The 13,934-nt window shown below is 37.1% G+C and overlaps 2 protein-coding genes across 3 annotated transcripts; one reads left to right on the top strand and one right to left on the bottom strand.

The window, feature by feature from the left end:
- Positions 1 to 325: 325 nt before the first annotated feature.
- On the top strand, positions 326 to 9,467 carry LOC147388405 (auxin response factor 19-like). Its single transcript, XM_086418474.1, has 13 exons — positions 326 to 1,021; positions 2,209 to 2,318; positions 2,412 to 2,507; positions 2,949 to 3,005; positions 3,099 to 3,254; positions 3,353 to 3,437; positions 4,707 to 4,797; positions 4,889 to 5,053; positions 5,159 to 5,354; positions 5,913 to 6,051; positions 6,584 to 8,109; positions 8,682 to 8,872; positions 8,952 to 9,467. Exons 1-13 carry the CDS (start codon positions 979 to 981, stop codon positions 9,130 to 9,132), a joined length of 3,036 nt encoding a protein of 1,011 aa, XP_086274600.1. The 5' UTR covers positions 326 to 978; the 3' UTR covers positions 9,133 to 9,467.
- A 511-nt stretch (positions 9,468 to 9,978) lies between these two features.
- Positions 9,979 to 12,971, bottom strand: LOC147388406 (20 kDa chaperonin, chloroplastic-like). Of its 2 annotated transcripts, none has more exons than XM_086418476.1 (6): positions 12,812 to 12,971; positions 12,540 to 12,722; positions 11,030 to 11,209; positions 10,782 to 10,937; positions 10,452 to 10,529; positions 9,979 to 10,285 (listed from the first exon to the last, which is right to left on the bottom strand). In XM_086418476.1, the coding sequence occupies exons 2-6, from the start codon at positions 12,714 to 12,716 to the stop codon at positions 10,112 to 10,114; spliced, it is 765 nt and encodes a 254-aa protein (XP_086274602.1). In that variant the 5' UTR covers positions 12,717 to 12,722; positions 12,812 to 12,971; the 3' UTR covers positions 9,979 to 10,111. The 2 variants fall into 2 exon arrangements, with proteins under 2 accessions (XP_086274602.1, XP_086274603.1); XM_086418477.1 differs by having other exon boundaries at positions 12,540 to 12,730; positions 12,812 to 12,959.
- Positions 12,972 to 13,934: the final 963 nt, after the last annotated feature.

Here is a 13,934-nt window from a genome sequence, read left to right on the forward strand (position 1 = left end):
ATGCAAGAAAACGGTATTGTAAATTAAGTGGGACGTTTGGTGAACTCTAAAGGGGTGACCGTTATTTAGAAGCTTATATAATAACCAATTTTTAAATCAAATGCACCTTAGTGAAGCTTATATAATAACCAATTTTTAAACCAAATGCACCTTAGTCAAGCAAGACTAGAGTACAGTACACTACAGTCCGTCCACATAACATGATCTATAATGTACAGTAATTATAGACAAAAAAAAGTAGAATTTGTGGAATTTTTTTTTTTTTTTTGTCTGTGAGATGCTAAGCAAAGTTTGCTTTTTTAATCAATGAGCTTCGAGTAAGTCTCTTTCATGTCCGCTGTTAAACTAAAAAAAGCTGACTTTTTTTTTTTTTCGTTTTGCGTCGGATTTCTCGTCTACTGTCTCAAATCACACTCGAATTATTGTTTGAAACCAGTCGAGATACTATCGTAGATAGAAATCGATTGTTCTTCTTTCTGTGAAATTGATGATTTCTAGAGGCATTATTCTTCAGAAGTTGAAACGTTTTGGTTTCAGGGTTTGATTTGTTTACTTTGGAAGCTTTTGCGTAAATTGGGATCTGTTTCTTTGCTGCGCTTGACGACAGTTCCGAAGCTTCCGCGAGGCATACAAGAAATTGTCTGAATTTCTTTAGGTTGTTAGAGATTCTGATGAAAATTTGTTTTGAAATTCACGAAATTAAGAGAGATTTTGTCAGAAATCTATCAATTTTCTGATATTTATTGTTTTAATAGCGGATTGAAGTGCTGCAACTAATGGTGAAAGGTTTGAATCTTTTTCTGAGGGTCTGGATTGCATCTGTAGTGGAAAGGAGATGACTTTCTACTTTCTAGATGCAGAAGAAGTTGGTGGAGCCGAACAAATTTTGATTTTTTTTTTCTTTTGGGAACTCCCTCTTTTCAGGAAACAAACATTGATTGATTGATTGGCTTAGATTAGTCCAGAGGATCTAACACCATGAAAGATCCATCAAACATGTTTTCAGCAAATCCAGGGGAAGGTATTGCTTTCTTATTAATGTTTTTCCCCCTTTGTACTTTTATTTTACTTGAAACATGAGTTTTACTACAATTTGTTAAATCAGAAAGTTTTAATAGTTTTTGCTTATCTTAGAATTTTTTTTTTTTTTTGTTGAAAAAAAGCTGAGTAATAGGGTTATTCTCACGTACAAAGAAAATTACATGTAGTTTACAATTGAGTAGTAGAAATTATAAACATGGGTTTTTTATGTGTTCATGTCTTTTTTACTGAATTTTTTGTTCTCGGTCTTAATTTGAAAGTTCTGAAGTGATGACCTAACGGGAAAAGGGTAATCAGATATCGATTGGATGATGAACAATGATCACATAAGAAACAGGTTGTTTTATGTTCCAGTCGCCATCTCACATGTAAAGTATGGTTATTTTTGAAGTTTCAGGGATTTGGAGTTCTTTTACCAATTACCATAGTAATCTTTAAATGACTAATTTAGGCAACTAATCATCTAATTAGTACTTGCAGAACTTCCTTATCATTTTCACTAGGAGCTTGCAGAACTACGAACCATTTAGGATAATATTAAGTAAGGGTATTTTTTAAGTTTTAGGGATTTGGGCTGATTTTTTGTGAGAATGATTTCCTTACCATAGAGATCTCCTCACAAAAAATATCTGCTCCTTTCAAAACTTCTAACCCCATCAAAATTAGTTTACAAGATTATGGTAAAATTGACAGTACATTATTATTCAACTTGTAAACCACTTTTGATGGGGTAAGAATTTTCAGAATTAGCTGATTTTTTGTGAGGATGATCTCCTCACCATACAGAACCTCACAAAAAAATCAACCCATTCCGGAACTTCTAACCCATATAGGACAAATAAGGTTGTCTCCTGATCCAAGCCTATATATATACATGCTGATTTTGGGAACTAGTCTGGAAATAAAGGAATATAAGAGGAACCCATCTGTTTTGTAACTCTGTAATCCCCTTGGAAACACCTGTATACCATCTCCTCAAAATTATGGAAACATGCAAGTCATGTCCATTCTGTTCTCGTTTGGCCAGGTAATTTATCTGAAGTGTAGAGATTCTCAATATTGTTGTTTCTATTTTTATTTATTTTTTGATAAGCATTGCTTCTATTTCATCTTGCATGACCGTATAGGTTTTTTAGCATTAAGGATTTTCACTTGGCACTGAAACAGGAGAAAGGAGCATCCATTCAGAATTATGGCATGCTTGTGCTGGACCACTGGTGTTCTTGCCTCCAGTGGGGAGTCTTGTGGTTTACTTCCCTCAAGGGCACAGCGAACAAGTATGTGTCCTACCTTTCTTTTCAGTTCAATAAGAGTATCTATCTTCAAAATACTGGTTTGTAAAGTACTTTCTTTTACCATGACAATCTCAGGTTGCAGCTTCAATGCAAAGGAATACCGATGGTATACCAAGCTATCCCAACCTGCCTACGAAGTTAATTTGCATGCTTCATCATGCCACTTTACATGTATGACAGCTTCTGCACAACATTTTTTGCAAATTTGATTTTGTATAAAGAAGTGGTTTGAAGGGAAATAAATTTATGACCCTGGACGTGGTCCGCCTTCAAACCTTTCTGTGCTACTCAGTTGGTAGGCCACTTCATGGGTTGACAATATCAGGAAGCCGTGCAATCTGGACAATCCTATAGTTACAGCCTGTTTTAATCTTCTAGAATGTCAAATCACATTTTAAATATCTGACCAAGTTATTACTCAGTTTTCCCAAGAATAGACTGGAAAATAGGTCTGTTGCTCACCCTGGGGAAGCTTATAACTGAACTATCTGGCATGATGCTTAGGCAGGCCACACCTGTCGTATAGCTTGAAAGGAAAATAATGCTTGCGGTGATCAGTGAAAAACAAAATCTAACGCTTTACGGATTGCTCAAATTTTGGTGATCAAACAGGCTGACACTGAAACTGATGAGGTTTATGCACAAATGACTCTTCAACCTGTAAATAAAGTAAGTCCAATGATTTCATTTTTTAATATGTGTTCTGGCTTTTCTTTTCTGTTTTGTATTTATCAAAGAAAACTCAAGACATCTTTCCTATAGTGTGATAAGGAAGCATTACTGGCATCTGATATGGACCTCAAGCAAAGCAAGCAACCATCTGAGTTCTTCTGCAAAACACTAACAGCTAGTGACACTAGTACTCATGGTGGATTTTCTGTACCCCGTCGAGCCGCAGAGAAGATCTTTCCACCTCTAGTGTGTACAATTTCTTCTAATTTATTTTCAGTGTCCCTTCTAAAATTTTAGCATCATAACAAACAATTCCAGTGCTTACTGGGAAAGATGTTTGATAGGATTTTTCAATGCAACCCCCATGTCGGGAGCTAGTAGCAAGAGACTTTCATGATGTTGCATGGACATTCAGACATGTCTATCGTGGTATGTTCCTTTCTTGGACCTTTTTTTTTCGGTTTCTTTCTTTGGTAATGTAGATGATGCTTCCTTTGAGATCCTCCATAACAACTTGGAGTCCTGCATCAGTGATGGTACATCTTGTTTCAATGAATTTTCTTTAGTGAAATTTCATTCTTGTCTTTCGATTTCTTACAACGTTAAATACTTGTTGATCATTTGGATTGTATAAATTTGACATTAGGATGGGATGTTTTTATTTGTTATTTTGCCTGTTTGGTTTTTGTTTTGAGAGAACGCAGAGATTTTTTTTTATATAGGCAAATATAATCTTTATTAATTTGGGGGGGGGGGGGGGTGGGGGGGGGGGATGTACGCTAGGGAGGATGAGCTATCCAACCCGAGGAAAGAAGAAAAAAAGAAAATAAAAGAAACAGCCCTTGCACAAAACAAAGAACAAAAAAATTACTCCTCCTCCAAGTTGCAGACTCTATCCCATCTTACAAGTAAGTCGTCGAAGAACACCCCTTCAAACACCTTGAAAACCTTGCCCAAGTAGAACAAAAGAGTTAAAACTGAGAACACAATGCTTCTGACATCAGTCTCTTTCCCAACAAAGATCCTGCTATTGCGCTCCTTCCAAATTGCTCAACAAATGGTGAACGGAGTGATGCTCTAAAGAATCCTCTTTGCCTTATCAAAAGAGAAACCCCTTTGCATAAGCTACAAAAGTTTGGCATCACCCATCCTCTCCTGGTGAGTAGATCCAAAGTCAGAAGGTGCTCCACAGCTGCAAGCCAGATGAAAGTAGAGATTTTGGCCGGGACATTCGGTCCCCAAATACCTGTGGCTGGAAAGACCTCCTCGGTGGATTGTGTAATAAGCTTATACAAAGACTGTACCGAGAAAGACCCATCCTCCGAAGCTGCCCACAACCTCTTGTCCTCAGAATTTGGATGAGAATGATGATATTCGTCCAAACAAAGAGGTGTCTCCTTATCTGCTTGCTTACACACACTGTAGGAATCATCACACAACTTGGATTTAACATGGGTACAGGGACTTCTCTTACACAATCCCATTCTTCGAGTTGGAAAAAGCTAAAATACAACATTGAGTCAGGGAAGTGGTTTTCGATGATTTTGTGGCTAGAGGGGACTTGGTCTGTAGTATTTCTTATTCTTAGTTTGTTGTCGTATATTTAGTTGGTCTTCTCGACCACTTGTTCAATAAATTTTGTTATCTATAAAAAAAATACAACATTAAATTTAAAACTGCATTTTCTCTTTGATTCAGGTCAACCAAAAAGGCATTTGCTTACGACAGGTTGGAGTGTGTTTGTTAACACAAAAAGACTGTGTGCTGGTGATTCAGTTCTTTTTATAAGGTATGCAAAAGAAAATTGAGACTTAAGGTTTCCATGTTAACATTATATTCTTCCTTGCTTAATAAATTCAGGACAATCTGGTCATGTGTAGAGATGAGAAGGCACAGCTTCTCTTGGGTATAAAGCGTGCAAATAGACAAATATCTGCACTTTCTTCATCAGTCATATCCAGTGATAGCATGCATATTGGAATTCTTGCTGCCGCTGCTCATGCCGCTGCAAACAACAGCCCATTTACTATATTTTACAACCCAAGGTACTAGGACAGGCTCTTTAAATTATCATTCTTATTACTTGTGATCATCGTAATAGTATAGCATTTGGGTTTTACACAAGTAATGAAATTCGTTTGATTTAACAGGACCAGCCCTTCAGAATTTGTGGTTCCTTTAGCCAAGTATTATAAAGCAATGTACAACCAAGTTTCCCTTGGCATGCGATTTAGGATGATGTTCGAGACTGAGGAGTCAGGGGTACGCAGATACATGGGCACGATCACAGGTATCAGTGACCTGGATTCAGTGCGATGGAAAAATTCACAATGGCGAAAACTTCAGGTTGGATTTTATCACTCAAAAAAGGTCATGTAAAAAAATCTAAATTTTGTTAGTTTAAATTGTTTATGTGTGAATGACACTTCTATTTTTCCTGAGGGATTCAAGAAGCTCTGCACATGCATTGCATGTGATGCTCAAGTAATGAACTTTCCTTTTGTCTGTTTGAGATCCACGTTCTACACCCTTTGTTTTTTTTTTACATCAAACAAATATATTTGAATCAAAAAATTATGTTGTTCAATTATGTGTAGGTGAGGTAGTAAGAACAAATATGAAAGGAGATGCCTTGACTGATGGTATAGTTCGTGATTGAGTTAAATGGTGAAATAGGATCCATATTGCCAACCCTGATAATTGGGGAAAGGTGTAGACAATGATGATGATTTAGATTCTACTTTTTTTGGACCAAGTCATCCATGACTTGTGTGATTACCCAATTTGAGATGCTAAAATAGTTGATACTTGACGTGTATTTAAAACTTAAAATAATTGTTATTTCTGAATGGCATTGAGTTTTTATTTTATCTGAGCCATTCTATTAATTTTTATACTTCATAGGTTGGGTGGGATGAGTCAACAGCCGGTGTAAGGCCAAGCCGAGTTTCAATTTGGGAGATTGAGCCCGTCACAACTCCTTTCTATATATGTCCACCTTCATTTTTCAGATCCAATTTCCCCAAACAACCAGGGATGCAAGGTATGGTATGGTTATTGGAATTTGAACACTCTCTGAGCTATTTTTTGGTCACTTGGTAAGGTAACACATCTAAGGTGCCTTTCAAAAAATTGTTCGTGGAAGGCACAATAGTATCCTTCATGTGGTGCTTTATTCACGACCCATTATGATTAGATTTCAACCATTCATTCTGTGGGCCTCCTCTTGAACAGGCGGTATAGAAATCATACAAATTGGAGAATCTGAACTTATTTACTTCCTTTTTTGTTTTATCCTCCAAAGAGGTGACCTATCATTGCCCATCCGAGTTTTGCTTTATACGGTGAGGTCAAGAAAGCTATTTAAGTGGTTTGCAGAATACTTATTGGTCCCATCCAAGAGGTGGCCCATCGACTAAAAAATCATTGATGCACGGGTCAACCATGTTTACAATCCAGGGGCACAACTTTTTGTTCCCGTCACAAACACACGAGTCTCACATTTGCACATATTAGATTCCGCTCTCTCCAATTCTACGATTTCTTACCAGTGGTCTGTAGGAGTTCCTTTGCAGATGAGGAATTGAACATAGACAACACTTTCAAGAGGGCAATGCCCTGGCTTGGAGACGACCTTAGCATCAAAGATGGTCAAAGCCCAATCTTTCCGGGCTTGAGCCTGGTCCAGTGGATGAGCATGCAGCAGAATCCTCAGTTCTCAGCTGCTCAGCCTGGATTCTTCCCTTCCATGGTTTCTTCGGCTGCCGAGCATAATAACCGTAGCACCGATGGCCAGTCTAAGATACTCAACTTCCAATCCCATGCCCTGCCTGCATCTAATTTCCAGTTTGACGTATCCAAAACTAATCAACAAAACCAACAAGAATTCCAGTTTCAACAATCACCCATTGCATGGCCCCAGCAGCACCGCCCGACTCTTATTTATCCACAACAGCAGCAACAACACCCCCAACAGCAACAACAGCAGCAACGACAACAGCTAAGGAAGTCAGCATATAATAATAATGGAGTCGCTCCAACCCAGATCCCAAACCAAAATTTGCAGCAACCAATTGTCTACTCTCAGCTTCATCAAAAGCAATTACTCACACACAACACCCAATTCCAACAAGACCTCCATCTCCCCAACCAGGATTCCCTCCAGCCGGCTTCTTTATCACAAGACTTGCAGTTCCAGCGACAAATAGATCATCAACAGAACCTCACACATCATCAATTTCAACTACAGACGCTGCAGAAGTTGCAGCAACAGTTACTCCCTCAAGTTAGCCCTCAAGTGCAGTCTCAGCTGCCACAGCAACAGCAGGCCCGTCAACAAAATGAGCAATTACAACAGCAGCCTTTGCAGCACCAATTTAGCACCACCACCAACTCTTCTCCACCTCCTCTAAACCAACGACAACAGTTTCCCTCGAATCATATCCTTAACCAACACAAACCACCCATACCAATCAGAGCTAACTCTGGTCCCACTGACAGAGACGCTCCATCATGTTCGACCTCACCTTCTGCTAATAATTGCCAGGTTTCTCCCTCAAGCTTCTTGAACAGAAACCATCAGGGACTGGCACATAATCTGGTTCAAGAGCTTCAAAGTGAACCTGATTTTCAGATAAAACACAAAGTCCCCAAATCAAAAGAACCAGACCAACTTTTATACAGATGTGCCTTTACTGATCCACTGGAAGCATCCCTATCCAACACCTCATACTCTTTGGATGGTGGCAGCCTCCAGAAAAATCTCTTGATACCCAACTTTTGTTTTGATGGGGAGGTTCGAGCAGATCCTCACAATGATCTTCTCATTGGAATTAACATGGATGGTTTGGCAACGGATACAGTTTTGTCAAGGGGGTTCAGTTCTGAGAAGGATCAACAAAACTTGCTTTCGAGTTATGGTGGTACTCAGAAAGACCTTGAAACAGAGTTATCCACTGCAGAAATAGGCTCTCAGTCGTTTGAATTGCCGTATATGTCGTTTAAACCTGGTTTGACAGATGCTGCCATCAATGAAAGTGGGCTTTCGAAAACTGGGTTGTGGGCTAACCAGCCTCCTCAGCACATGCGGACATTCACGAAGGTTTGCTACTTCTTGACTCACTGTATTAGCTGTACAAATTCTGAACTCTATTGAAAAGGACAGATTAATTTTAATCCCAGTAACTTTGCAATGATGATGTATGTTAATAATGTCAAAAATGGATCTGAGGTACAGGACATCTGACCAGGGAACCCAATAGTTCATCACATTTGTAGAATTAATCCATTGATAGTATAATCTACATTCTTAGGAGGATGCCTAGGTTTAGATGCACATCAGACTTTGATATGAGCCATCTTTGAAGAGGACGTGCAGATGGGCAATAACTTCTTTTAGGAGAGCATTTATTGTTACCCGATCCATCATCTTTTAGTTCTTTCTAGCATAGAAAGGACAAGCAAATCCTGAATAACCTACTTGTCTGCTACTATTTAGGAAGATAATTACATAATGCAGAAAGATATATTAATGGTACAAGTGTACAACATTAGTTTATATATCCCAATTTTTATGTTCGTACCGTAATTACGGATAGTTTGATTTGGTGTACTAATACAGCTATGTCGTTCTCTGGCATTGTTGAATGCTTACCTCATGTTCAAACTTTGAAGGTTCAAAAGCGAGGTTCTGTGGGAAGATCTATAGACGTCACACGTTACAAAGGGTATGACGACCTCAGACATGATCTGGCACACATGTTTGGGATTCAAGGGCAGCTCGAAGATCCACATAGTACCGAGTGGAAACTGGTTTATTTGGATCCTGAAAATGACATTCTCCTTGTGGGAGACGACCCTTGGGAGTAAGTTGGATTGCATAATAGTTACAATAAACTTGTTTTTAGTTGGTTTTCACTCAAATCTGTAAATTTCCAAATGCAGGGTGTTTGTAAGTTGCGTCCAGAGCATCAAGATTCTGTCCTCAACTGAAGTTCAGCAGATGAGCTTGAATGGGGATCTAAGGCATGTGCATGCACAAATTCATGTTAACAGTGGGTCCGATGATGGAAATGGGTGGAGAGGACACAATGATGTCAATATAGCTGCCTTATTTGATCAATGAGTTCAGCTGCAGTCAAGTAACTGCTTTGGGCATAACCATTATGACAATGAATTATTTTTTGGTAAAGGTAAATAAAAGATATAGTATAGTTGTGATGGTTCGATATTTTGGTTTCCCACTATCTTCATGACCAACAGACGGAATGTCAAGATCTTTGTAAAATTTGTAAGAATGAGTTGTCAGGGATGACCGACAGATGTAGTGCCAAGATTTTTGTAACATTATAAGAATAGGGGTTATCAGGCATGGATGTCAAATAGAGATGTCTGAGGTCTTAATCTTGGCTCTTTTGACATTTTATTTATATGAATAAATAGCTATTTTGTTCGTTCTAATTCTAAGGTTTTGTAGCATAATTTAATAAATACAACCATTCCTTTAAGTGGGAAGATAGGAAATCCACCATAGTAAATCGCCACCTGGACCATTGGGAGTTTGGCCCCCCATTTTCAGATGGTCCAAGACTTAAATCTTTTAAGTAATATAAGATTAAGAAATAAGAGTTGGAAAATCAATCCAGCATTATTTAGCCACCCGTAATCAATCTATTTTCCTACAATGTGTTACTTGACAAAAAGTCAAAGTAATAAAAACCCAATGTTGTATTTTTCATATTTACAATGGCCGTTATTTAGAGTTCTTAGAATACCATGGTTAATCACTCAATCAACTGTGGTGTATCTTCATGTTATGAGACTCCATAATCTCTCCCCCCACCCCAATTGTCATGAAAGGGCCGGCCCTCAAACTATGAAACTTATACCACAATCAAACGAGAGGTCTATCTGTTGGTTTGCTTAAGATACATCAATTCCATTGTTTGAATTGATTTATAGATTTCCCCAATCAAAAAGTCCGGAATAAATATATCTAATAAAGCCTGTGTTATTTCACTTGAACATCACTTACCTCGGAAAAAAAAAAACCCCTTAAAGCTAACAAATGTAATAAGCTCTTGTTGAGTACAATATTGTTTCTACTAAGACAAAACTGCCATCACATCAGATGCTTTAAGAACTATGTAATCAGAATCATCACTGCCCTTGAACTCATTTCCAGCATATTTGGAATACAAGACCGTGTTCTCCGGGGCGACTGTCAGTGGTTTCCTCTTGCCTTCTTCGTCCAAAGGACCAGGCCCAACAGCAATCACCTGGTACAATACAAAGTGAGAAAAAAACCGTGCATTATTCCCATTTGCCTACGTGACGTAATTACTTGATGCGAAAGCCCAAACACAGACATATTTCTCAATAGCCAAATTTGCAAAACTACTTAAAAACTCTTAACATATATTATATTAAGAAAAACAATCTTACAATTCCAACAGACGGTTTCTCCTTGGAAGCAGCTGTCAGCAACAAGCCCCCAGCAGTTTTTTCCTCAACTTGGGCAACCTGGAATCAAAGAGTAGTCAATTCTGAGGTAAAATATGTTCAAGAACAAGGTAAAGTAGTCATCTAGAATTGCCCCAAAAGGTATAGGCAATCTAAGAAATGCATGCTACAGATTATCCATACATATATAAAAAAAGTATGATTCCAACAAGCGTTCCAGGTTCTAAACCAGAATCAGAGAATAAATGGTAATCCAAAAATCTGGTATCCCTACTTTTAGGGAAAATCAAATGGCTTAAGAAAGAATCAGACCTTGATTAAAATACGATCGTTCAGAGGCTTGAGATCTTTGATATCATCAGTCTCAAGTACACCCACAATGTCATCTTCCTTCAATAAAAGATGATTTGATCCATTAAACTCAACCTCAGTCCCAGCATACTTTGAGTACACTACTTGGGCACCAGTCTACCCCACAAAGAAAAAGAATGCATTAGTCAGACCTAATTAATAAATAATAAGAAACATGGATAGGATAACAATGATGCCTAAAAATTCACCTTAACACTGGGATCCACTTTGTTTTTCCCGACAGTCTTACCCTCTCCAATAGCTACCACCTCACCTCCTTGTGGCTTGGTTTGGGCTGTTGTAGGAAGCAAAATTCCACCTCCAGTTTTCTCCTCTGTAGTCTTAATCTTCACGAGTACCCTGTCACCCAAGGGCTTAATGGAAGTGTACTGCAGAATAGAAGGCAATGGAAATGAACAGGGGAAAAGGAAACTATTGGGTGAACATATCAATCTTCTTCAGGATACATAAAACAGAAGCAGGAGTGTACTACAAAGAACACAATTGTTTTGCATACCAGTTGTTGTAAAATGCAAAAAATGGCAATTTCACAGCTGCAAAGGCTGGAATAGAAAGTATTTAACAATCATCCTTTGTAAGGAGTATAATCTCAAGTATTTTTTGACCTCTAAACATAAGCACTTTAACAAAAATTTGAACAATAAAAAATATTTTCTTGATAGTTATCAAATTGAGTAATTAGTTTCTAAACTCCCCCCTTTTTCCAAATTTAAATACAATACCATTTTTTTTTGATAAGTATAAACTTTTATTAATGAAACAAAGAGAAGGAGGCTGAGGTAGCCCCCAACAAAACAACAAGCGAAACAACAAAAGATCAAATAAATACAATACCATTTTGAAAAAAGAACAAAAGAATGCCTATGAAGCTAATTGTTTTGTGGGCACAAGTGAAGTGTGAAGGTGCTTATGGAGTGCCATGTGATTGACACATCATAATCAAATTAAAAAGAAAATTTATAAGACAACAATAAGACTGAATATGTGGAGCTAAATGTCCAAGATGTTGAATGTTGCTTGTGCAAGTAATAGGCTTGCCTTACAGGTCTGAAACCCAGACAAAAGAGGGGTTGTAACAAACTGTTGTAAAAACCTTAAATGGATCAAACCCGTTGATTTCAACTCCTCTTAAAGCATTTTCTCCAAAAGTATGTGTTACATCATATCCTTGGTGCAATGTTAAGTGACTAAGGGTTGTCTAGAGAGAGGATAGAGCATCCTGTTGAAAGAATGTGCCACGAAGAAGCCGGTTACAACCTCAATTCAAAGTATGTTATAAGTTAAGGATTCTAAAATTGCGTGAAGAAGACATAAAAGAACATGGATTGAGGTGATGTGAACACACTAGAATTAACAGAAGACATGGATTTAGACCAAATTGAATGGTGAAAAAGATTGACTCAACGAAACCCATATTTTTGGAATAGAGCACAATTAGTAAACCACTTCATTTCCAGATTCATAATTTTTAACGGTTTCTCCTAGAGGCCTTCAAACTCAACCCATTAACACAATAATGTCAAGATTTGAACTTTTTAGTTTAAATTCAAATACAGTACATAAAACCAAAGAATCCAGAATTCTTTGATACAAAACAAACTAAATTTTCACTTTTTTAATGTATTATCGAGTATGAAAGAAAACAGAATTCTTCGAACCAAATAAAACCCAGTATTAATTAAAAAATAAAAATGATACCTTTGGCGCAACAGTAGTGGCAGCTTTAACAACGAGCCCTCGGAATGACCTCTGACTCAGCTCTACACGAGAAGATCCGACCAACGAAAACCTAACGTTCGACCGATGAAGTCCTTCGAAAGAGGTAAAACTTCTTGTACCAACAATAGAAGAACTAGTGATCTGTACTGACGCCATGGATTCCTAAAAAGCTACACCAGATAAGAAATCGAATGTTGAAAAAATCGAAAACTTCGGAATTTAAGAGGAAATCTAATAAATAAAAATCAAACCTTTGAATCTGTTTTTCCCGAATGTTCTTGCGATGCAAGCTGTTTAGAGGAACGAAGAAGAGAATAGAACTAGAAAACCCTAGAAAAGAGTGTACACTGTAGAGAGATAATGAGGTTTTGTGGTAGTTTAGTAGTTTCTAGAACGTTGTAGTGTACTATTGTTGTCCGAAACAGTCAAATTAGTCCAAACCAGCGAGAGAAACCTTGGGTTGGTCCAATTTATCTTTTTTTTTCTTCTTAAAATATATATATATATATATATATATATATATATATATATATATATATTTGCAAACGTACAACTCACGATAATATGTTTAAATTTACTTCTTCTTTGATCTCAAACAATTTTATTAATAAGACCTACACAAATGATAATAGACATTGCCAGGTGTGTGTAAGGGGTGGGACTACTAATGATCTGATTGTTATTCGATCCCAAAAAATAGGATTTGGATCAACATTTTTCACTTTCATATTCGACTCTGATTCAGATTATAGATCGGATAAATTTTTTTGGATCCAATCCAATCAAATAAAAATCTAACCCAAACCCTTTCTTATATAGACAACTTGTTTTTATCTCAATAATTACAGTCGTCCCCTATAAGAGCTTTGTTTTGGGGAGCCAAATCTTAGGACTGCAACAAATGCTAACAAGCAATTTGTGAATGTGTTGATAAGAAATATTGTGAAGAACAACCAAAGATAGCTCTTCAATATTTAAAAAAAAAAAAAAAAAAAATTCACAAATAATTAAGTTATGTTATATAATATTGTCTATTTTGTTCAAATTTTAGTATGTGAAAATTTTTCATAATCTTTCAAAGAAGCTTTTCAATGAAGTGATCTACATCGTATTAAATATTTTATTAAGTGATCTGCTTCGGTGATTACCAGAAAATGGTTCATGCAAAAACATATGCTCTGAATAATGTAAACCATAATTGGGGGCTATCTCAGCCTCCTCTTCTCGTTTTCTTCAGTAATATAATTTATATTTATCAAAAAAATAATAATGTAAACCATAACCCACCCCCCTAAAAAAAAATTAAATAAAAAAATAAAAAAAGATGATCGAGATTTATCCTTGGGATAAATATCCTCGAGATACATATGATTA

The sequence above is a fragment of the Akebia trifoliata genome, chromosome 12 (genome assembly GCF_017979445.1).
Source record: "Akebia trifoliata isolate Shusen 1 chromosome 12, ASM1797944v1, whole genome shotgun sequence".
Taxonomy (NCBI): domain Eukaryota; kingdom Viridiplantae; phylum Streptophyta; class Magnoliopsida; order Ranunculales; family Lardizabalaceae; genus Akebia; species Akebia trifoliata.

Coding starts and splice junctions, on each gene's coding strand:
- LOC147388405 (XM_086418474.1), top strand. CDS start 979: ATGAAAGATCCATCAAACATGTTTTCAGCAAATCCAGGGGAAG. Junction 4,798..4,888: donor GATTCAGTTCTTTTTATAAG/GTATGCAAAAGA, acceptor GGTCATGTGTAG/AGATGAGAAGGCACAGCTTC. Junction 5,054..5,158: donor ACTATATTTTACAACCCAAG/GTACTAGGACAG, acceptor TTGATTTAACAG/GACCAGCCCTTCAGAATTTG.
- LOC147388406 (XM_086418476.1), bottom strand. CDS start 12,716: ATGGCGTCAGTACAGATCACTAGTTCTTCTATTGTTGGTACAAGAAGT. Junction 11,210..12,539: donor CCACTACTGTTGCGCCAAAG/GTATCATTTTTA, acceptor TCTATTCTGCAG/TACACTTCCATTAAGCCCTT. Junction 10,530..10,781: donor ACGATCGTATTTTAATCAAG/GTCTGATTCTTT, acceptor CTTTGATTCCAG/GTTGCCCAAGTTGAGGAAAA.